At 47.3% G+C, this 23,394-nt stretch overlaps 2 protein-coding genes across 2 annotated transcripts; both read right to left on the bottom strand.

Annotated features, from left to right (window-relative positions):
• Window positions 1–1,899: 1,899 nt before the first annotated feature.
• cntn1b (contactin 1b) lies at window positions 1,900–7,951 on the bottom strand. The gene is made up of 23 exons (XM_068755119.1): window positions 7,897–7,951; window positions 7,773–7,808; window positions 7,341–7,467; window positions 7,071–7,252; window positions 6,891–6,986; window positions 6,609–6,821; window positions 6,432–6,528; window positions 6,120–6,304; window positions 5,910–6,034; window positions 5,699–5,816; window positions 5,467–5,617; window positions 5,268–5,395; window positions 5,009–5,181; window positions 4,759–4,882; window positions 4,483–4,650; window positions 4,247–4,396; window positions 4,091–4,161; window positions 3,752–4,004; window positions 3,537–3,658; window positions 3,179–3,368; window positions 2,961–3,082; window positions 2,710–2,866; window positions 1,900–2,634 (listed from the first exon to the last, which is right to left on the bottom strand). Exons 1-23 carry the CDS (start codon window positions 7,949–7,951, stop codon window positions 2,540–2,542), a joined length of 3,138 nt encoding a protein of 1,045 aa, XP_068611220.1. The 3' UTR covers window positions 1,900–2,539.
• A 3,629-nt stretch (window positions 7,952–11,580) lies between these two features.
• nrcama (neuronal cell adhesion molecule a) lies at window positions 11,581–23,140 on the bottom strand. Its single transcript, XM_068755121.1, has 31 exons — window positions 22,965–23,140; window positions 22,630–22,647; window positions 22,228–22,333; window positions 21,559–21,752; window positions 21,348–21,470; window positions 21,084–21,254; window positions 20,123–20,234; window positions 19,834–20,018; window positions 19,571–19,702; window positions 19,285–19,428; window positions 19,100–19,211; window positions 18,820–18,986; window positions 18,594–18,741; window positions 18,385–18,509; window positions 18,199–18,228; window positions 17,636–17,737; window positions 17,314–17,511; window positions 17,156–17,226; window positions 16,851–17,076; window positions 16,633–16,748; window positions 16,290–16,497; window positions 16,025–16,147; window positions 15,717–15,893; window positions 15,476–15,508; window positions 14,858–14,923; window positions 14,545–14,667; window positions 14,251–14,406; window positions 13,613–13,744; window positions 13,445–13,523; window positions 12,857–12,868; window positions 11,581–11,815 (listed from the first exon to the last, which is right to left on the bottom strand). The coding sequence occupies exons 1-31, from the start codon at window positions 23,056–23,058 to the stop codon at window positions 11,581–11,583; spliced, it is 3,918 nt and encodes a 1,305-aa protein (XP_068611222.1). The 5' UTR covers window positions 23,059–23,140.
• Between the last annotated feature and the right edge of the window lie 254 nt (window positions 23,141–23,394).

Genomic DNA, 23,394 nt, shown 5'->3' with positions numbered 1-23,394 from the left:
CCATCTGATGTCGTTCAACAGGGATCAACAGGAATGGCTTCTCCACTCTGGGATAACTAGCTAACAAGCCGGGGGGGGGGGGGCGGGGGGTCGCAGCCAAATGTACAGTGTTTTCGTCCCGATGCGAGCCCCAATGCAAGCTGCTTTGCATACGTCTTGGTTTGGCTCTTTCCCGGCCTCATTCGGCACTTTCCCATACCATCGGGTGCTTATAGCAGTCACAGCGTTCCTTTTACTGCTCCTATACCGCCGTTAAATTATAGAAAATGTGTTCTCTATTTAAATTTATAGCGCGCTGTTGTGCAAAAGCACAGCCTCTGGTTTGTAGTTAAGGATGGGGATAATTCAGAGAATGGAAATGAGGCTAAAAGGGTTGAGAGGGTTTGATAAAATATGCAATGAATGTGTGCGTGAGGTAGGAAAGCCCTCAGCGCTCCGAGCAGGTTCAGCCTATTATTAAATCTATTTATGCGCTCCCGGCATCACCGGTCCGACCTGACAGCCAGGGAGCGTCTTGTGATCAAATGAAAAGCAGCAAAGGGAATATTCTAGACCTAAATAATCCACAGCATTCTGCCGCCGCGTGGGAGTTTATCTCTGTGCCCGACACCTGAGATTTAGTGTTTAAGAGTTTATTAAGCAAGAACAATGAAGAAAAGAACGTAAGGAGTGGTGCATGATAATTATACATCGCACGGTAATTAAATATATATGTAGATGCATTTCATAAATTTCATCAGAATCTTTTTTTACGACGTCATATTTTCTTTTTAAAGATCTGCAATCTGCACAGTAGCCATAGCTGGTAAAAAAAAAATAATGTTTTTTGTATTGAGCATCAAAATAACTAGAAGGAACATTCGGCTTGTTCGTTCCGCTGAGCAGCCAGATTGTCAGCTCTCATAGGACGTGTCCAAAAAAGCACTGACAGTGAAAATAGACATGTCCTCCCGTGACACACGCTCCACCTGCAGGTACATGTCTGGTTCTGCTCCGGCTCTGCTGGTGTCCAGATGAGCCTTCGGTTACTGAGTGAGTAACATTCATGAAACGGGTCGTCTACAATGAATTCCCTGCGACATTCAATCCTGCTGATGCATTTTATTTTGATAGGATGCCATCATGGCCTTCGCATCCTTGATCAGGTTTGCGACCGGGTGACCTCTTATTTTGCGGTTATATCTGCACAACACCACCCGGACCTAAGGTGTATAAATCAAAATGCATCTATTCTACAGGTGAGGTGTGGCGAGTCAGACGCTCCCTCTTCCTTGTAAATAGTAACATTTGCACTGGAGCTATACAACCTTCATTCTTTGCACACACTATTGTGTTGTTCATTGTGCAACCATGTAAATAAAATCAGTATCACAACAACCCACTCTTCACTCCCCTGCTGTCGGAGGCTCACCTTTGTGCGTCTGCTGAGATTGTTTCAAAATGATGGCGGCATTGATTTCAGCCTCGCATGGGATTCTCTGTGTCTGGGTAATTTGTTTGAGGGGAAGGAGGTAAAATAGGAGAAATGCTGATAATGGAGGTGGAAGTAGGTGATATAAAGGCCTCCCACACAGACCCTGCTGCACGGCGACATGGATAAAACGCAATGAAATCATGAGTATGCCGGTCACGCTGTACAGATAAGGAGGAACCTTCATTTTTGAAGAAGAAACAAACAAGTGCAAGGAAATTAGAAGAAAGGACCGAGCTTCAGCTCCAGTTTTGGAAATGTTTTGTGTAAGAAAACTCTAGATAACAGTCATAAAACAAACACTTGAAAGCTGTGTTGAGTATGGATTCTGTGAGATGAGAATATACTGCCATCTGCTGGTTGAAATCATGCATCGTTCTTAAATAAAAGCACAAAGCCCAGCGCCAAAGCACAGAAAAACATCTAAAATGTTGTTACATAGCCCGTCTTTCACTCTTATTGTGTTTTTATATTTTTATTATTAGCATCTGGACGCCTAACGCTGTATGAAAAAGAATGGTCTGAAACTGAACCAATGCAACTCGCTATGCGTTGTTGTACTCTTTAATGGATGATCGGTAAGCTTGTTTAAGATCTGCAATATGCTCTAAGTGCCAGTTATACGCTGATAAAATCCAATCTCCCGCTCCCCTCTGCTCATTCCTAACCAAACACTCTGATTATCGTCCAATTAGAAAACGTGTAGTGCTTATTATAATCCACACGAACCCACTTATGGGTGAAATTCTACCGTGTGACAGAAAATAAATATGAAATTGCCGAATGGAAAACCATCACTAAGGCAAACCGTTGATTTATTCCTACCCGAACATTATGTATAATACGAAATGAAAGAATGAAGTGCCTTAATATATTATGAGGATTTAGCATTGCTGTGTTTTGCCTTTAGAAGATCAAGTACGCGAATAAAAATAGTGACACCCAAAGTCTGCTTTTTGGGAAAAGCAGCATCCTTTGTTGGAACAAATACAGGCCAAATGCAAGATGTAGAATCTTATCCAACACTGGATCCTTTAAGAAGCCGCCATATTTACTTCCCAGAGTCCATTATGTACATGTCAGTGGTGGTAGGCTGATATTTCCCAGCGCCAGCAGCAGCAGAGCGATCAGACTGAGCGTCGGTGTGATTACCGATGCTTCGCCTGAGGGAACAGAAACACGGGGCGAATGAGCAAACAGAAGGTCTTTCATTAAGCGTGACGTTAGTTCAGTCTTACCCTTGATGCTGATCATCCTGACTGGACCGTCTCCTCCTTCGTAACGGCCTCGCACCATCAGCTCATAGTCTCCAAACTGAGGCATGGGGAAGTCCATGAAATGCCAGCCGGTGATGTAGACTTTCCCATAGATGTAGCCCGTCTTTATGAACATGACCTGCAAAACAAAACAAAAAAGCAACGGGAGGTTTTTAACTCCACCTGTTATAAAAAGGCTCAATGTACCGCTGACAATATTTCTTCGCCCTCACCTTGTAATACAATGGGAAGGAAATATTACCAAACCAGTCATAGGGGATGTGATCCCACCACACATACAACCACTGGCCTGTCCAGGAAACAAGGCGCCACATCCTGGGAGGCTCTGGTGGTGCTGGAAACAGAATTATCTATAAATACCAAAATCTGTGTGTATTTTATTTATTTATTTTACAAAAAGAAGAAAACGCCGTCCGTCGATTGTACTTACGTGCTCTTTTCGTGAACATCTCGCAGTATTCACCGGGAGGTCCGAGTCCGGCTCCGTTGAGGGCGCGGACCTCGATGAGGTAGTGAGAATCTGGCAGCATGTTCTCCAACCTGGTCTGATTCACTGCGGCTGGAACAAATATGCGGTTTGCTCCCGGCTCGGGGTCGTCGTACTTCCTCCAGTACTTGACCTGGAAGATGTTTTGAGAGGGATTTATTGATTTCTTGATATGCATGCTAGCAACCGATGCATAAAAGGTTCATTCAAACCCCTCGGTAGATGACGACTTTGGTGTCTTTTCGTTTGTTGGGGCAGAAATCTGAATTTTGCATGTGGAATTTCTTCTGCAAAAGTTCACCTGGTATCCCTCGATGTACTGCTGCAACCCCGTGCCAGTGTCGACCACTGGTAACCACCAGACCAGAGCTTCGGTGGACGACACCGGCCTGGCGTAGACGTCCGTCGGAGACTCTATAGGCACTGGGGACAAATTGATGGAGACAATGTCAGTCAAATGCTTTTATTTTTCCCTGAACAAAACTGAAATCGGACAAAAAGCAACCAAATCCTCACCGTCTCGTGGATAGTAGATGACCTGGGTGCGGCTAAACGGTCCTTCTCCTTTCGCATTGAACGACTGGACCTTCACCTGAAACTCTCTGACCTGGAAGTCTTCATCGGTGGGAATGAAGTAGGAGTCCTTGTGGACGTAGCGCCTCGTCTCGGGGTCTGAAATGGTCTTGTAAAGCCAGTCGTAAGCATCGTGAGGTTTGAACCCCACGATGTAGCCGAAACCTTTGCCGTAAAAATACCACGGCTGCATGGGCTGCGGGGGGTTCAGGAGTGGAGAGAGAGCAAACGTGGAAACACCTCGTGGATTGTATTCGCGGCGTTAAACGGAGTCTTGCTTACTGTCCACGTGATGATGATTTCTCCATCTTTACCGCCATAGCCGTCGACATCAGTGGGGGAAACGACTGGAGCTGAGACAAAGGAGAAAAAGAAAACCTCACTAGAATTTTTACTGTCCTGATTTACGAAGGCCAAGTGCGAGTGTTCTGTCCTTACAAGCGTCCCAGGTTTTGATCTTGAGAGACGGGATGCTGGCCTCTCCGGAGCCGTGCTCGTTGGTGGCGATGATCCGGAACTGATATGCCATCCAGGGGTACAGGTCTGTAACTTCTGCTTTCTCCACACTCCCGTCAAGAAAGACTGGAGCTGAAGAAGAAGCAAACATCACATCCGATTGTATGAAAGCTGGTGCTAGCATACGTCGCCCCCTCCTGGCCGTGAGCGGTGCTTACAAGTGCTGCCGTTCCTCCAGTCATCTTCATTCAGAGCCCAGTAGTGTCTGGTCTGGATGGTGTAGTGGAGAATTGGGCTGTTGTGATCTGCAGCTTTAGTCCACAAGAGCCTGACCCAAGTGTCCCCTATTTCCTCCACCCTGATCACGCCAGGAGGCCCGGGGACCCCTGGAGGAAAGGAGGTGCAAACACAGTGCGTACGTGGCGAGACAAGAACGTAGAGGAAAATAAACTGGAGTCAGCTATCATCAGAGAGCAAAGCATGCTGGGACTAACCGACAACCTTCAGATCAGCGTATGCGCCGTCGCCGTCTACCACCGTCTTGGCGGTGCAGGTGTAGCGCCCCTCGTGCCAAATCTGGACGTTCATTATTTTCAGGTCGCCGCTGCCATCGTCCCTCTGGAACGAGTAGCAACAAAGGCGAGCGCGTAAAAATAAAGGGAAAGTAAAGTTAGGAAGAGAAGAGCGATGGCAGGAAATGACGTAGAAGATGCTACATGAGCCTTGGACGAAGTGTCGCCCTACCGTGATGCGTTCGTAGTGCTGCCACTCGGAGTCAAAGTCGATGACTCTGAAGTCTATGGCCCAGACGAATGCGATGTCCAGCATGGGGTCGTATGAAGCAGCGCACCTGAGAATCGCCTCGTCTCCCACCATTACCTCGGTGTCTTCGGGTGCTACTGTGAGGCTGGTGGCCTCTGGGGATAAAAACACATCACCAAGAAGGTTACAACCATTTTAATAACGCTAGTCGCTGTAGCCCGCGATGCTCGTATTGGCTGACCCGTGATGGTGAGGTAGCCGAAGCTGTTGGCTTTTCCTCTGTCGTTCTCAGCGGAGCAGGTGTAAACGCCCTCGTCGTTCTTCGTTGCATTGAGGATCTCTAGACTCCCGTCAAACAGGATGGCGATCCTAAAAAGAGAACGAGTCCATTTTAGCTCCAGGAAGCTGGGGAGTTACCGTTGAGTAGAAACCAGGCTGACCGTGAACTATTGAACAGGAGCTCTTTGTCCTTGGTCCAGGTGAACCGCGGCCGGGGAGCGGCTCGGGGTTTGCACTCGATCACCACCCGGCCGTCTTTAGCTCCGAGGAGCTGCCTCTTCACCGGGTTGAACTCAAATGTGGGCGCGCAGGCTGAAGGGAAACGATGGACGGTTTCTCCTCAGCCAGATTTGTGTCGCACTGGAACGTTTCGGCGAACTTTGACTGACTTACCGATGACTCGCAGCTCAGCGTTGGCATATTTGATGCCCCAGTAATTCTCGGCAACACACTGGTACATTCCGGAGTCGTCGAAAGTGAGGCTGGAAAACTTCAACTCCCCCTTCCCATACTGGAGAACACACACACACACACAAGAAGGTCCTGTTATAAACGTAGCACTAATATAATTACACATACAACTTCAAGCTGATTGTTTTTTTACCATATACCCGTCTTTGTACCAGTGGATGAAAGGGAATGGCTTCCCTGATGCTACGCAGCGCATGGTGTGCTCTGAGCCGATGTCGATCTGAGTGTTATTGATGGTTTCTGCCCACTCTGGAGCGGCTGCAAATAAATACATATATATATTATTAATATTATACCCTAGAGTCTACACTATAACCTCTATTGTCGGGGAACGTGCACTTACACTCCACGTAGAGCCAGGCTTTGTGCCAGTCCTTTCCTTTGGTGTTTATGGCTTCGCAGTCGTATCCTCCCGCGTCTTCGTACTGAACGTTGTAGATGTGAAGCACGGCTCCCGATTCGCTGATCTCGTGATTCGGCGGGAGGTCCGTGGCGCCCACCTTCCTCCAAACGATATCGGGGATGGGACTGAAAAGACCGGACAATTACGGTTTAAGGGTAATAACGGTGCGTATTAGCGGTTATTTTCAGATTCACCGGTGTCCACGTGAAAGTGTCCATTTCAGGAGCGCATTGGGAACAAAGGAAAACGTACTTTCCCAAGGCGAAGCATTCCAGTGTGATATTAGATGCTAGCATGGCAGTGGTATCCGGGAACTTCACCCTGATGTCTGCTGGGTACTTTCTCTCACCTGCGGACAGAAAAAAAACACACATAAATGAAGGCAAGATGGTGTGAAAGTCTTTCTAATTTCTCCCGCTCTCTGCTAACCTTCCTCGGGGGATAACGGGATGAGCGGGATAAACTTGGAGAAGACGCTCTTCCCGATGACGGGGCTGGAAACGAAGCAGGAGTAGTTTCCTGCGTCCTGAGCTTCCACTTTGGAGATGTACAGGTTCCCGGTCTTCTGGGAGACAAAGCGACGGCGGTCCGTGGGCAGGAAAACCGGGAACTCGTTAAAGATCCAGCGGTAGGTCACCTCCTCTGAAAGGGGAAAGAAGGAAGCTGCCTTTGTGACCTTCACAAGATGGTGTACCGAAGTCCGTTACGTACGTGGCCAGGCTTTCGGAGAGGCGCACAGCAGAACGGCACCCTGGCCTTCCTTGACGTACACCGGCTCCCTTTCCTCCTGGGGGAACTCCTCCACAACTGCATCCCACGTTGGGCAGAAGGGGAGACGACACATCTTACACACCAGGTCTCGCGTTTCTCTCTCCGGGTTTGCCTACTCACATCCGAACTTGACCCGGGCCTCCTTGCTGATGACGGTCCCGTAGATGTTCGTGGCCACGCAGACGTACGTCCCCGCGTGCTTCTTCTGTTTGGGGTTGCTGATCACTAAATTCCCCCCAACCAGGCTGTAGTGTTCATCCGGCTGCTCCTTCAGTTTGATTTCCCAGTTGCCACGGCGCCACCTGGTGGCAATGCAGTGCAACTTTAATGTTTTGTGCATCCTGCATGGTGTGATATCGCTCTGAACTCAGCTTGTTCAGCATGTTTGACCTGTATGCAGCTGGCGGGTTCGCTCTCGCCCTGCAGCTCATAGAGATTCTACCATCAGGCGAGTCCTCGGTGTAGACCACGTCCACCGGCTCCTCCTCAAAGATCGGACCGTATCCGGTGGCGTCCTCTGACGAACGTGGCACAATGACAAGCATGAAATGCTCACAACCCCCTCCACCGTAGATGCACCTCATTCACAGCCTATGTTGCTAGATGCATTGCTAAAGCTGCAATCCCACTTGTCAGGGACCTTTCAGAAAAACTATACGACTCTCCAGTGCATGGGAGATGTGTACATAAAGTTTTGGTTAAACAGTTTTTGAGTTATGCACCAGAAAACATAATCTGAGACTGGAAATGGGGTCAAATTTGTAACTATGGAAACAGAAGAAAAACAAGAAATCAGTTTCAAGACCAAATGTTCTGGCTCACCTCCGTAAATCCTGGGCTCTCCAAACAAGATGCCGGCTGCAGAGCAAAGAAAATATGGTTGTCTCAGCTAAAAGGTATCCGGATTATCGCTGCTGATGATAATGGGCTTTCTGCCATTGCTTACCTGCGAGGGAGGCCGAGGAGGAGAAGACCAGGAGCGTTAAAGCTGCGGAAGCCATGACGGCGAGCAAAATGACTTACTGAGAAAATGGACTGGCGGTGCGTGAGAAGACGGTGGACAGGACATGAACTGGTGTGGCTGCAAAGAGACGAAAGGGCAGTCATTTTGTTTCACTTCATTACTTCTGCAACCCTTAACTCCAGACGGAGTGTCGAAATAGATGAAATCCTCCCGGGGGGGTCGTGGGCGGTAGATATTTCAGGGCAGGAGTGACTTGGCACTATTCTGGACATTTATGTGAGCAGCAGCTGCACGATCTCAGCCTTCTGCTGAGTCATTCTGAAAGTGAGGAGGCAGAATAAGGAGGCGCAGTCTGGGAAGAAAAAAAGCATCAGGCAGCCTCCTCCCACGCTCCTCGGCAGACCGCAGCAGGCTGCACTACTGATGACTCAGCACTATTATCACCAACGATGCTGCTGCAGCCGGGCACGCATTTGCATTTGAGAGGGAGCCAGGAGCAACAAAACAAAACAAAACAAAGCAATATTTCAGGAAACTTTCACAGATGACGGTACAGGATCTGCTCCGCCGCCGCTGATTCTAATCGTTTCATCAGCGTTTCGTTTCCTCTTCAATAATCCCGGCAGATCCTCTTTGAAGCCGGAAGGGATTGGGGTCACCACACGTTTTAAGCTCACTGTCCCGAAAAGACGCGTTTGCTGCAGAAAAATCCACGTCTGAACCAAACAAGAGGAAGAAGAATGGAGTTTCAGGAGCCTGAATATATATATATATAAATAAATTGCAGGAATTTGGGTTGTATTTTCTGTTAGAGTCCAGGCGAAGAATAAGTGATGTCCTGAGAATCATCATCAATGTTACCTGACATTATTTGGCCTTTAGTTTCTTACTAGACTGTGTTTAAAACGACAACAACAACATTTAAAGCTACAGATGCGTAAACAATGCTGTGAGCAATCTTGTCTGACGTGCGAGGGCGCTGCCCTTGTGTCTATGAAGGACGGTCAGTCTTTTTCCAAAGATGCTGGTGCGCCCATCAGCATCCTGCGCACTTGAAGGAAACGCTACAGCTGACACTTTCACCTCGTCTCCTCTTTACGCACGGGCAAAAGCAGCCTTATCTTACCCGGGAATTAAAGCCTCTAAACTGCTTTCACTTTATTTAAATCCTTCCCAAAAAACCGTGCCGCCTCTAAAAGCAACTGCGCAGCACCCTTGCGTCAACTGCGCCCCGATGGTGACCGAGCGGCACCGGTAGATTCACTGCGCTGCATTGCGGTACTCCTGTGTCGGTCCATTTCTGTCCTACAGAACGCATTTTGTGTTCATCCCCTTTGTCGCTGTTAAAGTCGGAGGATTCGTCAAGCGCGCGTTCTTGTGGCGTCGGTCTTACCTGTGCGGCAGAAATAGGAGGGGGGCGGGGGGGGATATCAACGCACAGTCCGCATGGTACACCTGGACCCGGACCGCATCATCCCGCAGCCGGAGCGTCCGGTTCAGCAGAACTTTTCTATTGGAGGAAAGGCGCAGACTGACGCGTCGGGATGGGAAGGCAGGTCGAGGCTGCGATTGGTCCGTGAGAGGCGGATGATGGGAGGGATGACAAGGGATGAATAGCGAGAATGGAAGCATTTATGGAGCCGCTATTTTTCATAAAACGCGCAGATATCGAGGAATCGAATTATAGATAAAGGAATTAGGATGAGATGAGTCTAAAGTCCATAATGCCTCCCCACCAGGTCAGTTGTGTGTGAATTTGAATTTTGGCTGGAAATAAACCATAATAAATGTATGAAAACGAAAGAGACTGACTGCGCATGCGTAAACGCGAAACCTTAATCCGTGGATTAATTTTTGTCGGTGTCTCTGTGGGGGTCATCTGAGGAAGTGTTTACCGTTTTGAAACACTAGGGGGAGCCAGTCGCACACGCTGCATGCATAACCAGAGAAAAACATCCTGAAGCAAACATTTGTTTCATTGTTGCTGTTGTTTTAAAGTTCATTTAAAATACAAAATATTTGTCAGTATTTTATTGTAGAGTAAACCATTTTGACATCCAAACAAAAAAAAGAAACGTCTGGTTTAAGCGTGTGCCTTTTTATTTAAAAAATAATAATGATGCAGAAAAAGGTGCACGAACTGTCGGAGGCAGAGACAATACAGGTGTCACAAGAGCTCAGTCACAAGTTAAATAATCTCCTTTGATACCTGATAGGCTAAACATTTGAGCTGGTAAATTCACCTGGCGGGAAAAAATGAAGGAAATGAAAGAAATTCCACAGCAAATTAGAAAGTAAATAGTCTCATCTCACACGGCTTTTCCCTCGTAATGCATCAAGGCCAAAACGAGGTCAAGCTCTGACCTCTGACCTCGATGCTCTACGCTCAACTCCAGCCATTATATACACAATAAAATATAACATCTACACATGAAAAGCGGCTATTTTGCAAAAACTTGATGCAAGTTATGATAAACGCAAGATGTGGAAATGTTCTCTGAAAAAAAACCTATTTATGCCTCGTTGGGAGAATGACCAACACGCACGCATCAAAATTATGGGCATTTATCCATGGGCATTGAGAGGGATAGAATACACCGAGCACGCTTGAACACGGTAGCATGCATGTGCTGCACACACACACACACACACACACGTACATTCGTGCACGCAAACATTCACTTTTCATCCATTTACATAGAAAATTCACTGAGCGCTGCGCTCAGGAAGTGACGACATACAGATGTATAAGTTTAAATGCATAAACCAAAGCCACCGCTGTGTTTTTCCATTGTCAGTGAAACAAGCGTTAATATTTTTTTTCCCATTATTATTCACATTAACAGACACTTGTCTCGGCATTCATTCAGAATTCATTCCACATTCGTGTCTAGGTGCTACCAGTAAAATACTGTCGTGATAATAGTCGGCGCCTCGTGGTGAGCCTGGTTCCTTTTCTGGCAAACTTCATCACCTACTTTGGGTCACGCGTTTCGCCACGCTGCCGTTCTTTTCCCTACCATTCGCCGTTGGACACTTTGACGGACAAAAAGGACACAATAAGAGGCGGGGCCTAGTTGTTAGTAGGCGGGCACCACATACAGCAGCCGACGCAATGACGTAAAATTCTTCATCGGATCGTGAATCGCACAAACGGGAGTGTTACTCAATGCATATTTACCTGCCTATGGATCATTTACTGATTTGATAAAATATATATTTGTATACATCACGTTTTCGTTTGCAAAGGAGATCGAACAGCACAGACACACACACACACACACAGACACACAGACACACACTTTCGGCCACACTTCTGCTCAGTCTGTCTGGTACATTCCTTCTGCTCTTCTATATTGCTTCCTCTCTTCTTCTCAGAGTCCTCACATCTCTTGTTCCACACCTCCTTCCATGCTCATAGCGTGCGTGGTGTCGGCCTTCGCCTTGTTGGGCGTGTGTTGGTCGGACGAGGTCACAGTGTGACGGGGGGGGGGGGGGGTTGGGCTCGCAGGTGTAGAGATGAGCAGTCTTGGTGATGTAGCCGCTGTTAATTTAGGTGTCCACAACAGCAGTCGCCTTGGCAACTGTCACCACAGAGGCAGTCCCAATGGTAACATTTGCCAGGATGACGAGGCGTCGCTGTTAGCAACCCGAGCAAACGTTTCGCTAGACAAAAGAGTTCATGGCGTTGACGGGCGACGGGGCCTCCGAACTCTCGTTGCCTTCGTGCGTGTCTTTCTCTTTCTTGCCGCTGTACTGGCCAATGAAGGAGCCGTCCTCATTGAACTGTCCATCCCCGCCCTCCCCGTAGTCCACCAGGCTGTCGTCGCTCTCGTCACGCCGCACCGTCCCATTGGACGGCGTCCGGCTGCCCTTCAGCGGCTTGTGATCTTCCGTGTCACTGCAAAGGATGGGAAAAGTTGCATTAAGGTTATTTCAAAAATGGTACCAATATTAGTTTTTTGGTTTTTCTGCAGTGGTCAAAAACCTTGGTGTCAAACAGGATATGCTATGATTACATTAGCATTAGCATTGTATATGCGTTATCCAGCTTTTCCACTGCACAAATAACAGATTTACAAAAATGTGCAAATACATGATCGCTTGGCGTGCAGGAAAATGACAATAATATTGATGACTTATCACAATTTAAAGGGTCTGCAGTGCTCAATAAGCTCATGGTTCTTACACAGTGGAGCAGCTCAGCTACATCTAGATCTTGTAGCGTAGCATTAGCTCAGGTAGGCCACAGAAGGCGAGATTTACTGATGGTACCAGATACATTAGATAGCTGTGCTGGCCTGAAAGCCGGACCACATCGACGAATAGCCCAACCCATCTCCTCCTTTTTTAGGCCTTTTTGGATTAATTCCAGTCCTCTTGTTCCTAATCGCTACTGTCGTCTGTATTCTATGGAAATCATCATTCCATATCGGCACATCACCAGGCAGGAAGTGCTGTTTCTCTGTGGTCCGAGAACAGAGCCATGCTGTCCAGTGATCCTGACTGAATTTTCTGTTGTGTTTGTGCTCTTCCAAGCTTGGTTGCTGTTCAGGTTTAGGGTTATTGACCACTGCTGAAGGGGATTCTGCAAGGGTATGCTGGTCAGGCTCTTGCACATAAATACATTTCTGATGTGAAATAAACCAAAATGCTTTCAGTCTACATGCAATAATCAAAAATGCACCTTTCCCCTGTCACTACGTTCCCTTGACTGGTTCATATTAGGCAGGCTATGCAGTCAGTCCAATTTAAACTCAGTTTTCAAGCTATTAGCATTAGCATGTCAAGTATAATTAAAAAGCTTTTGTTCATGTCGTAACTCCGGTTATGCCTTTGATTACATCGTCATTGAGTATGATGACACAGTGAAGCCAAATCAGATGATGTGCTTTCTCCAGCCAGAAACATGCATGCTGTTTTTCACTGCATCTCGTCTTACCTCTCCATCGACCTAAACCAGTAACGGCAAAAAACAAATACAAAAGGTAAGAATGGAAGGGCATGAAAGGAACTCAAGAGCCACATTCAGTATCTTCTACACCTCTATTTAGACACAAACAAGGCATGCAGATGGAAACATTTAAAGCAATTTCTTTCTTTTTATAAACAACAAATGGTTAATTCATCCATCGCAACGTTTCTATTTCGACTTCTAGAACTGCGGCGAGCCGTGAAATCCTCACTAGTTCTAGAGAAATGTGACAAAAGACATGACAAAATGTGTTTGAAAATGATATTTAGAGCGGTTAGAATACAAATGATTGAGCTATAGATTAGATTGCTGGTTAAAATGGACGTGTTTTGCGCTGATTAGATGGCCAGTGTGTGGTGAGTCGGTCATTGAAAGCATTGACACAGAGTAGTTCGGATCTTTGCCTTGCCTCTATGGAGTGTTTGGTAATGGAGTCTGGTGGGGAGGGTGTCTCTGCAGCCTGGTAAAATGTTCTATATAAAAACAGTCGGGTCAGGTACAATGAATGTATGAAACGAAAAAGCAGTGATGGTACTGCCGCTGCGATGCGCTCACCTGTACTCTCCAAACGTCCCGTCGTCCTCCTTCATGGGTTGAATCTCAGGATCTTGGTGAGCGTCTTCTTTCTCTTTGACTGTACATAACATCCGGGGGTTTAAAAAAAAAAAATCTCATTCATTTAAGTCTACAAGCTCAACATGAAAGTGACTAAGGGGTCATCACCTGGATATTTGCCGCCCTTGTTCCTCTTGATGAAGCACACTATGAGAAGGACCAAGATCAGGAGAGCGATCGCGCACATCAGCCCGATGAACCACCCCTGTGTGGCGATGTCGACCTGCCGGCTGGGCACAGCTGGACACACGGAATGGGGGGTGGGGGGGGTGGACAAAGGGAAAACCGTAAGATGGAAAACTGGAAAAGCCAAGCTGCTGAATGGAATCTATTGTTGTAGGCAAATTATTCAACTCTCATTGCATCCCAAAACAGTTATTAGACAGTTCTGTTGTTGAATCTTTGCACTTATTGGGCATTGAGTTGGTTATTACAGCTGATAAATTGTGTATTTTGCCAATAAATGTAACTTTAAATGCGGGTTGAATAACTTCCGACTATATTTTACTCATGCAAAGCAACAATGAGATGAATGGAGGCTGTGAAAACAGAAATCAAAGAATGGGTTAATATGCAAAGATGATTTGGGCACTATAGATCATGACAAAAAGAAAATCAGAATCTACAACAGCAGAATAATGGACCTCTTTGTGACATGCATCGGATTCCAGCTGTAACAGGGAGGGTATGGGAGCCAACGACCACGAGCACACACACTATCTAACCCCTGAGGCATGCTGCCTCACCTGGCACAGCGACCAACACTTCATCAGTGCTGTGGACCATCGGGTCGGCCGGGTCTCTAGCGACCACGCGCACCCTATAGGACGTCCCCGGCTTTAAACCTTTAATCATATGCCAGTGTGAACTGTTTGCCAACTCCTTTTTCCAGTCGTCTTTACCTAGAATCGGTGCAGCGGATGGAAAGGAAATAATTCAGTTTACCGTGTTCATAACGGTGCTTCACGGATCAGATCGAGTCCATTCTAAAAAGCCAATCAATGCATGGGCTCATGGATTGAGAGGAAGTGAAGCCTTACTGTTTTCAACCATATATTCCACGTAAACATTCTTATGGCGTCCAAAGTAATCCCAACTGATGACTGCGCCTTCCTCCGATATAGACGTGTTAACTGTGCCGAAAGCGGTGCCTAAAGGTGGCACTGGAGAAGACAAATATCAAGGGATTTAATCCAGAACTTTACAGTTTACGAAGGACTTTCAGAAGAACATAAACTGTTTTTACATTACAGTTAAAACATGGACGTTTTAAAGACTTTCTTTAGCTGAGATGAACCAGAGAATATGTGCAGTTGTCAGGGAAGGTAAAGGGGAGGTGGAGTGCACTTGTACCATTGTGAAACAGGGGAGACGGAGACTGAGTGATGGGGGAGGTTGGGTGAGGGGGCTCTGTGGGCCCTGAAAGAACGTGGAAAAGAGTGAGACAACACACATTTAAGACAACAGACGCCAACATACAGTAAAAACAGCAGAGAGAAAGTCAACATCGTGCTGCGTTCTTGTTTTACCGCTCAAGCCTGAGATTCAGAGTGAAGTCTAACACCTGGGTCGACAATCGAATCGAAGATACGTCAACTCTGAATCGCAGCAGTGCAACATGTAAACTATTGAGATCAAGTTATTTAAGCAATATCTCGGTTTCTAACATCAGCAAACAGTGATCATGCTAACTGACACGGAACCACGAACACCAGGTGTGGAAACAAAAAAGAATTTAAAGAAGGTAAACACAAGAAGAGCAAACACCAGACAATAACACTCTTTGAAGCTATGTTGCATTAAGTGCAACCTATCCTCTCGGGGAAAAAGACGCAAGCACGGTTGCTTGCGGATGCCATGGAAGTCTTGTCACAGTTAAACATGCAAACTGCGTAACATGCAACTAAAAGGCGTGTCTAGTTTCTAATTGGACATGGCATGGAGACACTTCCATGGGCAATCTGTGGTTACCTTTGCCCGCCTCTACGGTGGGCTGAGTGCGAACTTCACAGGGAAGAGAAAGCAGAAAGACATAGAGGCGGTATAAGGCATGGAATACGGCAGAACCTCACGGTCGTATCTTTAGGCTCTCAGGAATCACAAATATCTGTCGAGGTAATGTGATTCTGCCCCTTGCACGCTTTTCATAGGATTTTGTCCCATTCCTACTATTGTGGATTTACCACGCCTCCGACGGAGCTAAAAGACTCACTTGTGTCCACGACTGTGACGGCCTCCTCAACGATGGCGGGGCCCGAACCCTTGATTGTCTTTGCGCTCAAGTAAAACTTGTAGAGCATGCTGGAGTTCAGGTCGTCCAAGGTGAAGGTGGTCTCGTTGGCCAGGAAGTTCTTGATTTGAAGCGGTCCCAGTTCACCGGTGCTGTTGACTGCAGATGTCCAGAGAGGAATGGTGATTGATGGGATTGAGGCGAGACATGTACAACAGTCTCTTGCAGGAATGCAGAACGACACTGTTTGGAATACGACGGTCAGTGCGACAGGCGTATGATAGGAATACCTGGTTGGTATTTCAGAGTGTATCCAGCAAGGCGGCCGTTGTTTTGCTTTGGTGGACCCCATTCCAGAGTGAGAGAGTCCAAATTAGGGTTTATGACATTCAGAAAAGATGGAGGGCCTGGGACTGACAACAAACCATAACCAAGGTCAGGATTAGAAAACTACACTGGACATATTCATTGGACTTAAAATGTGTACTTATTTTGCAGTATAGTAGCAGAGGTTCCGGTATGACAGTGTTGTGTGACCCTTATGAAGCTCCCCACCTCCTTCGAGGGTCTCAAACATCTTGGTTTGGCTGGAGGGTCCTTCTCCTTTGCTATTAAGGGCTCTGATGGAGAGACTGTAGAGACTGTAAGGTCGGAGGCCAGGCAGACGCCCGTCGCTGCGATTCCCACTGAAGGTCAAGGTGTGCTCCTCCTTCGTCGCTTCCCCTTCCGCCTCGTGCAACCCACGCTCATGTTGGTAGTACACCTGGTGGGAGAACATTCTCATCAACCTCATGTGTAGCAGAGGTCTAACCTATTCCCCAACATGCTGATAATCCCAAACACACATGTAGAGAGTTTTGTGCTGGAAAAACCTGCATTAGTTATAAAGCAGCAATACCGTGTATCCCTGGAGCCTCCCTCTGACTGAGGATGGAGATACTGGTTCCCAATGTACCTCTGCGAGTGTGCTGTTGTGAACCATGACCTGCACATTGTCAGGACCGGACAAAGGCACTGCGGAGCAACGGGAGAGGAAGAGCGATTGTTGCGGAGCTGCCCAAACGTTTTTTTTAGGTCTTTGAACCCTGAAAGCTATCGAAGGATCCGTCCACTTACAGTCTTCCCCAGAGTATCCAATCACTACTTTAGGCTCTGGGCCGTTTCCATAATCATTCAAAGCTTGAACCTTGATCTCGTAGGGCACGTAGGTTGGAGTCCCAGACACGACAATATGGGAAACATTGGCTACGCTCTCTGACAACCAATCTTCGTCCACGTCCTTCTGTCTCCACTGGACTTTGTACACCAGACCGGGTCCATTGGACTGAAAGCCTGTGAGTCGCTATAGAGAGATATGTGATGACATTTACTTGAAATACACTCAAAATGAAAGATTAAATTATTTTAAATATATAGCTTACTGTCCAGGAGATGACTAAATTGTCAGGCGTTTTTCCAACTCCCTCAACGTTTGATGGATTTTCATCAGGAGCTAGAAAAATCCAAAACACGACAATTCAATCATAAAAAAGGTCACATGTTGCATTTTTGGCCCTGGATGGGCGAGCAGGTTAATCACCTGCAGGGTTGGTTCTGTATTGGCTTGAGGGCTGGCTGGGCTCGCTGGAGCCGACGTGGTTCACAGCAAGGACTCTGAAGGAGTAGTAGATGTATGGAGAGAGGTTCAGCTGCGCTTCGGTGGTGGAACCACCAACTTCCGTCAGGTTGACCCAAACTCCTGGCCAGTGCAGGAGATCCTCATACTGGATCAGAAAGTCTGGGAATGATTGAAAAGAAGATACGCACTTTGTGACGGAATAAGTCTGACATCAGATCTGTACCATTTCCCCATGTTTACGACAGCAGCACAGATAAGAAAGTTTGACGGGGATATCTCATACTCTGTGTGGGACTGTTGTGCTCGTCCCCAGGGGTCCAGGAGAGCTGAACGCTCCTCTCCGTCTGGTCGGTCAGCTCCAGGCCAGTCGGTGGATCGGGTTTCCCTGTGAAGACAAATTAAAACGCTCTTTATGCTGTGATTCCAGTTAGTATATATCTTTGACGGGGATGCTTAACAGTTAAAACAAATAACGTAGGTGTTGGTGATTGATTTTGATGAACATAGCTTAAGATTTCTACTTGATTTCTATTCTTGAGCTTAAAAACACAATATTATTTGGTGCTATTAATAATTTTAAGACCAGGCACAAAAAGAAAAGTCTTTTAATTCTGGCTGATTAGATCGCTCCCGTCAATCCCGGTCTGCTTTTGCCCACAAAGACCTGAGAGGAGGTCTAATGAGCCAGGTAAGAGAAAACAAGCGAAGGACGCGAATAATAAAATACGTGGCACAATGTGAAATGAAGAAAGCAATGAGAACCTCTGACATAGAAGGTGAAAGGTAAGCAGCAAGGCTAGACAAAAAAAAAAAGAACCTAATAAAGCTGCAAAATCCATCGTTTACCGTAGACAATAGCTGGAGCAGGTGTAGCCTCTGAGACCGCGAGAAGCAAGAGTAAAGTACAATCACAGGTTGGTTAGTGACACATGATAGAAAGATCTGAAAAGTATTACAGAAGGACAGAAGGACAGTCCTTTACCTTGGGCACTTTAAGAGATAAGAGCATGAATGTTCCACTGGGGGACGTACCTACAACCGTCAGCACGGCGCTCGCTGAGTCCTGGTCCAAGGTGGTGTTCATGACGCAGGTGTAGGTGCCTTCATCTCCATCCGCCACGTCCTTAATGGTCAGACGCTCCTCGCCCACCACAAACCTGATAACAAGAGCACACAGAGATGGTGCGTCTTTCTCATCCTCCAAAGCTGCATCGCGGTCGCAGCGACATGCTCGTCCATACCGCTCGTCATCGGGCAACTCTCCGTCGTCTTTGAGCCAGTTCATGGCCGGAACGAGGGACGGGTCATGTTTGACTTTGCAGTCGAACGCTGTGCTCATTCCTCTCTGCACCACCGTGTACTCCGGTGGCTTCAGGATACGGGTGGGCTCTGGAGATGGACGAATTTGTTCTATTGCTAAAGAAGTCTAAAACGTCCAGTGTGGAATGTGAATGAGCCATTTCTGACCTTTAACCTCCAGGTAGACGTGATTCTCCCTGATCCCCAGGTTGTTGGTGGCGATGCAGGTGTACTTTCCACTATTTAGGGGCTGGGCGACATGAATCTCCAACGTGCCGTTCTCATGGATCACATAATGATCACCGTTTTTAATGCTGATCTGACTGTCCTTGAACCTGCATGGAAACGACAACCAGTCGGGGTTTAGCTTTGTTTTATTTTTGTCTACCTTTCGTCAAAAATATAAGAAAAAAGAAATTGCATAAAACGGGCAAAATCTGAATCTCACCATGTGATGATCGGTATTGGCGAGCCGAAGGAGGCGCAGTGAAGTATCGCAGGGTTGTTGGTAATGACCTGGTACACCCGGTTGGGTGGAGTCAGCACCCTCGGGGGCTCAGCTATGGATAGAAGCACAACAACTCAATCGCATCTAAAAATTCATGGCATGAATTCAGATTTAGCTTGACTCACCAAGAACGCTGACAAAAGCATTTGCCAACAGGTAACCAAACTCATTGGATGCGTTGCACTGATAGACAGCGCTGGAGCCCGATTGGACGTGACTGAGAATGACGGTGTCGTCATCCACCTTCCGACTTCGGTCTTTGGGTGAATCTGTTACGAAATGAGACAAAGAGTTCTTCACCTGCGTCGTCGTAGTTTTAGGCATTTAACAACTCCAGGTAAATTTTCAGCTGAATTGCACAAAAGGAAGAAGAAGAAAAAGCGTTTGATGGGCTGCACAGTTTTTACTCACTGTCTATCGGGACTCCGTTGACAAACCAGCTGATTTTAGGCTTGGGATCTCCGCCGACCCGGCAAGTCAGGATGCCGGTCTCGTTCGGGGCGAGGATCAGGTTCCTGGGAGCGCCGACCCAGAAAGGAGCCGCTGGCGGGATGACAAACACAAAGACGAAACGCGGTGAGATTTCTGAGAGAATGATGGATTTCAAAACTGCAGAACAGACCTGAAGCCGAAAGAGAGGTCCAGAATGGAAACGTCTGGCGTGGACGCCATACCTTTGACTGTGACCCTGATGACATGTTGTGCGACGCCCAGGCGGTTTGTGGCTTTGCAGCGGTAATCCCCGGCGTCGGCTTCGGTCACGTCGTGAATCTGGAGTGTCTTCTGGAAGTTGTGAAATGACATCCTGCTGGTCGGGAGCTCTCCTCCAACTTTCTGCCAGGAGATGTCTGGAGTGGGCCTGTCATAGATGCAACACCAAGATGCTACTTCTACTTCCCAAGAGACACGACTTGTAGAACCGTAGCAGCTTATTATGCAAAGTTACAGCTGAGGCCTACTTACAAGGCCTCGGCGATGCATTCCAGCGCCAGAGTCTCCCCTCTCAGAACCATCTTGGTACTCGTGGCGCCCAGTGGCGTCATGAAACCCGGACGATGCTCAACCTCTGGGCTGCCTTAACACACGAGGACACACAGATTCGTCAGAACCAAGCGTCGACAGATCGGAACGCCCCCTCCAGAGGCGTTAGAAACTATGAGGTCATACTGTTGGGAGGGAACTAGGCTGTGGAAGCATACACTGCTGAATGACGGTGTGATGAGTCCAAGAGGACGGAGGAGATCGTAAATGAGTGAGTGGTGACCCAACAGGTTTTTCCTTTGCCTCAACATATATGAGCAGCATCTCAGAACTGTGGAGGAAGAGGAAGGTCCGTGAGAGGAGTGGGTTTGTTACTATGGCAACACTGGGGCTCTATTAAGGAGGCAACCCCCGGCCAAACACACATCGTTCAAAGATGCAAGTAAAAGAATTGCATTAGGAGTCACTCCAGAAAAAATGGGACAAGCCGAGGATGATCATCTTCAAATAATTAGGGATGAAGAGGTATGCAGGGCATCGTTAGGCCGGGGGGCAAAAAAAGTGTGGGTGGGGGGCTGGGTTCACATTGAAGGGGTTAAATAGGAATAAACCAGCAGCACTCACCACTATAGAAATCAGTGATATTGTATAAAGCGGCGACAGTCTCATTGATAGTTTCCACTGGAATATAACAGAACAGCATAATCATGCAAAACTAGGGAACAAACGGGAAACGATTCACTTCACAAAGTTTTGTCAACCTAAACATTTAAGCATTTATAGAATATAAAACTCAAGAAAGGTGGGAAACGGGACAATACTTAATCTGAGACAACAAATGGATTTCAAAACGAGGTAAAAAAAACATCCTGGCATGTGGAATTAAAGATTTCTTAAAGGGAAACATCATTGACATTTTAGAATACTGTGTGTCTTGGCTTACTGTTCAGCACCGTGACTGAGATGGGCTGCTTCTGCTGGATGGTTTGGGTGTGGGGGAAGCGAGCGTAGCAGATGTAGTCGGGCCTGCTGTCTTCTGGGAGGACATTTGAAAAGTACAAGTCTCCATTCAGAGCCTGAGAAACTCGTTTATCCAGCGGCAACCTCTGGAAGTCTGAAGGACAAGGGGAGAACGACTTGGCCCAAATTTTCCTTCAGTCCTCCCCGCTTTTCTGTCTGGAAAATCGCCTGCACGCTAATTACTCACTGTTATCCATCCAGAAGATGACGGGAGGGGGCAACCCTGCAGGGGGTCGGCACTGCAGCACCAGGAAGACCCCCATCTGCACCACAATGGCTTCATTTCTCTCTTTTGTCCACAAGGGGGACCCTGTGAGTCGCATAAACGCCAAACAAAGGCACGGTAGTCAATGCTGATGAGCAAAAACCGAAGGAAACAACAGGACCATAAGTCTTACGGGACTGTCTGATGACCACTTTGTTGGACAGGGCGCTGCCGTGCTCGTTGTGCGCTACGCACTGGTACGTTCCCTCGTACGCCTCGGCCTTTTCCCCGCTGATGTCGATGACCAAAGTCCCTGAACCGGGTTTCATCAGAACCTTGGAGTCGCCCTCGACATCAAAGTGGGTCCCGTTTCTGGTCCATGAGAAGCTGCCAATCGAGGGAGAGCAAAGAGGATCATCCATGTGATACAAACTGTGCGACCCGTTTGTGAGGGAAGCATTGGATTGAGAATCCTGATGGCAAATTTAAACTTTGCCAGATGTGGTCTCTAGGACAGTAGGATTGTTGCTATGGTGATTCTGAATTCCACAACGCTCCGGGTTAGGATGCCCTCCGAGGCAAATGTACGATTTCACATCAAATTGATTGGAAATGGATTTGCTGATCAGGTTGCGTGAGGATTTCTATCTATTTATATTTATATCACACGCACGCTATCGTGGGAGCTCGGCGTGATCACACCGTGCAACGGGCCCCATGTCGGCTCTATTATCTGTTGCATAATAAATCAGATGCATCTTCTCTTTGTCGTTTGCGCCGATCATGCCGGGGGGAGAACGTCGCATACCCTTTGTCTGCCTACAAACAAGCATCAATGGGATGGGAGGAGGGGCTGTCTCACCCGGGATGAGGCTTCCCCTTGGCCTCGCAGTGGATGACAATATTTTCCCGTGGATCAAAGATGTAATCCTTGGGAGACTGCAGCGTTATCGTGGGGGGTTGCGGCACTGGGGAGGAGATGGGAAGAACACAACTCAGACACACACAAGGGCTTGCAAAACCTTTAAGGGCACGCAAGCAACATGCAGCAAAACCTGACAATCAAGTGTAGCCACAGGGATCTGCAAACAAAACATGTAACAGCTGATCAGAAAACGGCTAATCAGTCAACAAACCGAGAGCCACTCCAAAACAAGCAGGACACCAGTAGCACGACTGCATGCACGTCTAGCATCGCTAGGATCCACGCCACACGTTCACGCACTGCACACGTCAAGCCGTAGCAGCGTTTCAGGAAACTTACATCCTTCCAGTACTTTAGCTTTTTGTCCACCGTGACACGCCGTACCACAGCGATAGAATGTTGAGGAAAGATGTTAGTTTTTGCAAGTGGTAAACCGCAGGTTGAAATCAAATGAAATAATAATGTGAATTTTTTTATTTATTTAGGCAGGTGCCAACAATGCAAGAAGGGTCATTGAAGACATTCTGCAAACTCGCTTTCCGTGCTGAAAACATGCAAAGCTAAAACGTGAGGAAGCCGTCGCTGAATCTGCAGCACGAACAGAGTAGCTACTAGTTCCTCCTTTCGTATTTTTGCGTTCATTAAATGTCAAATCGATTTGGGGAAGTACTTACGATCGAGAGGCACTTCCAACGCAGAGGCGGCGTGACTCAGGATCATCAACAGGACGCCGCTGAATCCCGCCAACCGCTTTTTCTTCCCATCCATGGTTGGGCGCCACACAATCGGGGTGGTCAACACGCGACAAGAGTTTGGATCCGCTCTATGGAGACTAGAGGCACGGAAGAAGAAGACGATGACGAAGAAGAAGAAGAAAGACACTTGGATGAACACCAAAGTTGATCTCAGAGACTCCTCACAGCAGGAACTGTGTATATAAGAATAGACCATAAAAATGAAATACATTTGTAGGCAGACGTTCAGTCTGAGCCACAACGGAAACTTTGCTTTGTTGTCACGGTGTAAACTCCAAACTAGGGAGTGTTAGCCACGCGTTGGACGGCGACCAACAGGAGGAGGGACGTGTCAAAACAAACAGGATTT

This window comes from Brachionichthys hirsutus, chromosome 22, assembly GCF_040956055.1.
Source record: "Brachionichthys hirsutus isolate HB-005 chromosome 22, CSIRO-AGI_Bhir_v1, whole genome shotgun sequence".
Taxonomy (NCBI): Eukaryota; Metazoa; Chordata; class Actinopteri; order Lophiiformes; family Brachionichthyidae; genus Brachionichthys; species Brachionichthys hirsutus.
This window is presented reverse-complemented; position numbering and strand designations above follow the sequence as displayed.

Bases quoted from the DNA above. Each gene is read 5' to 3' on its own strand.
- cntn1b (XM_068755119.1), bottom strand. From the start codon at position 7,951: ATGGCTTCCGCAGCTTTAACGCTCCTGGTCTTCTCCTCCTCGGCCTCC. The intron at 5,618-5,698 runs GTAAGTCAGTCA...GTTTCCCTTCAG, and splicing joins CGCTGAGCTGCGAGTCATCG to CCTGCGCGCCCACATTTGAG. The intron at 4,651-4,758 runs GTTAGTCCCAGC...CCTTTCCTCCAG, and splicing joins CGCTGATCTGAAGGTTGTCG to GGGTCCCCGGGCCTCCTGGC.
- nrcama (XM_068755121.1), bottom strand. From the start codon at position 23,058: ATGGATGGGAAGAAAAAGCGGTTGGCGGGATTCAGCGGCGTCCTGTTG. The intron at 21,255-21,347 runs GTGAGTAATTAG...CTTGTCCTTCAG, and splicing joins CATCTTCTGGATGGATAACA to ACTTCCAGAGGTTGCCGCTG. The intron at 19,212-19,284 runs GTGAGTCAAGCT...TTCTATCCATAG, and splicing joins TGCTTTTGTCAGCGTTCTTG to CTGAGCCCCCGAGGGTGCTG.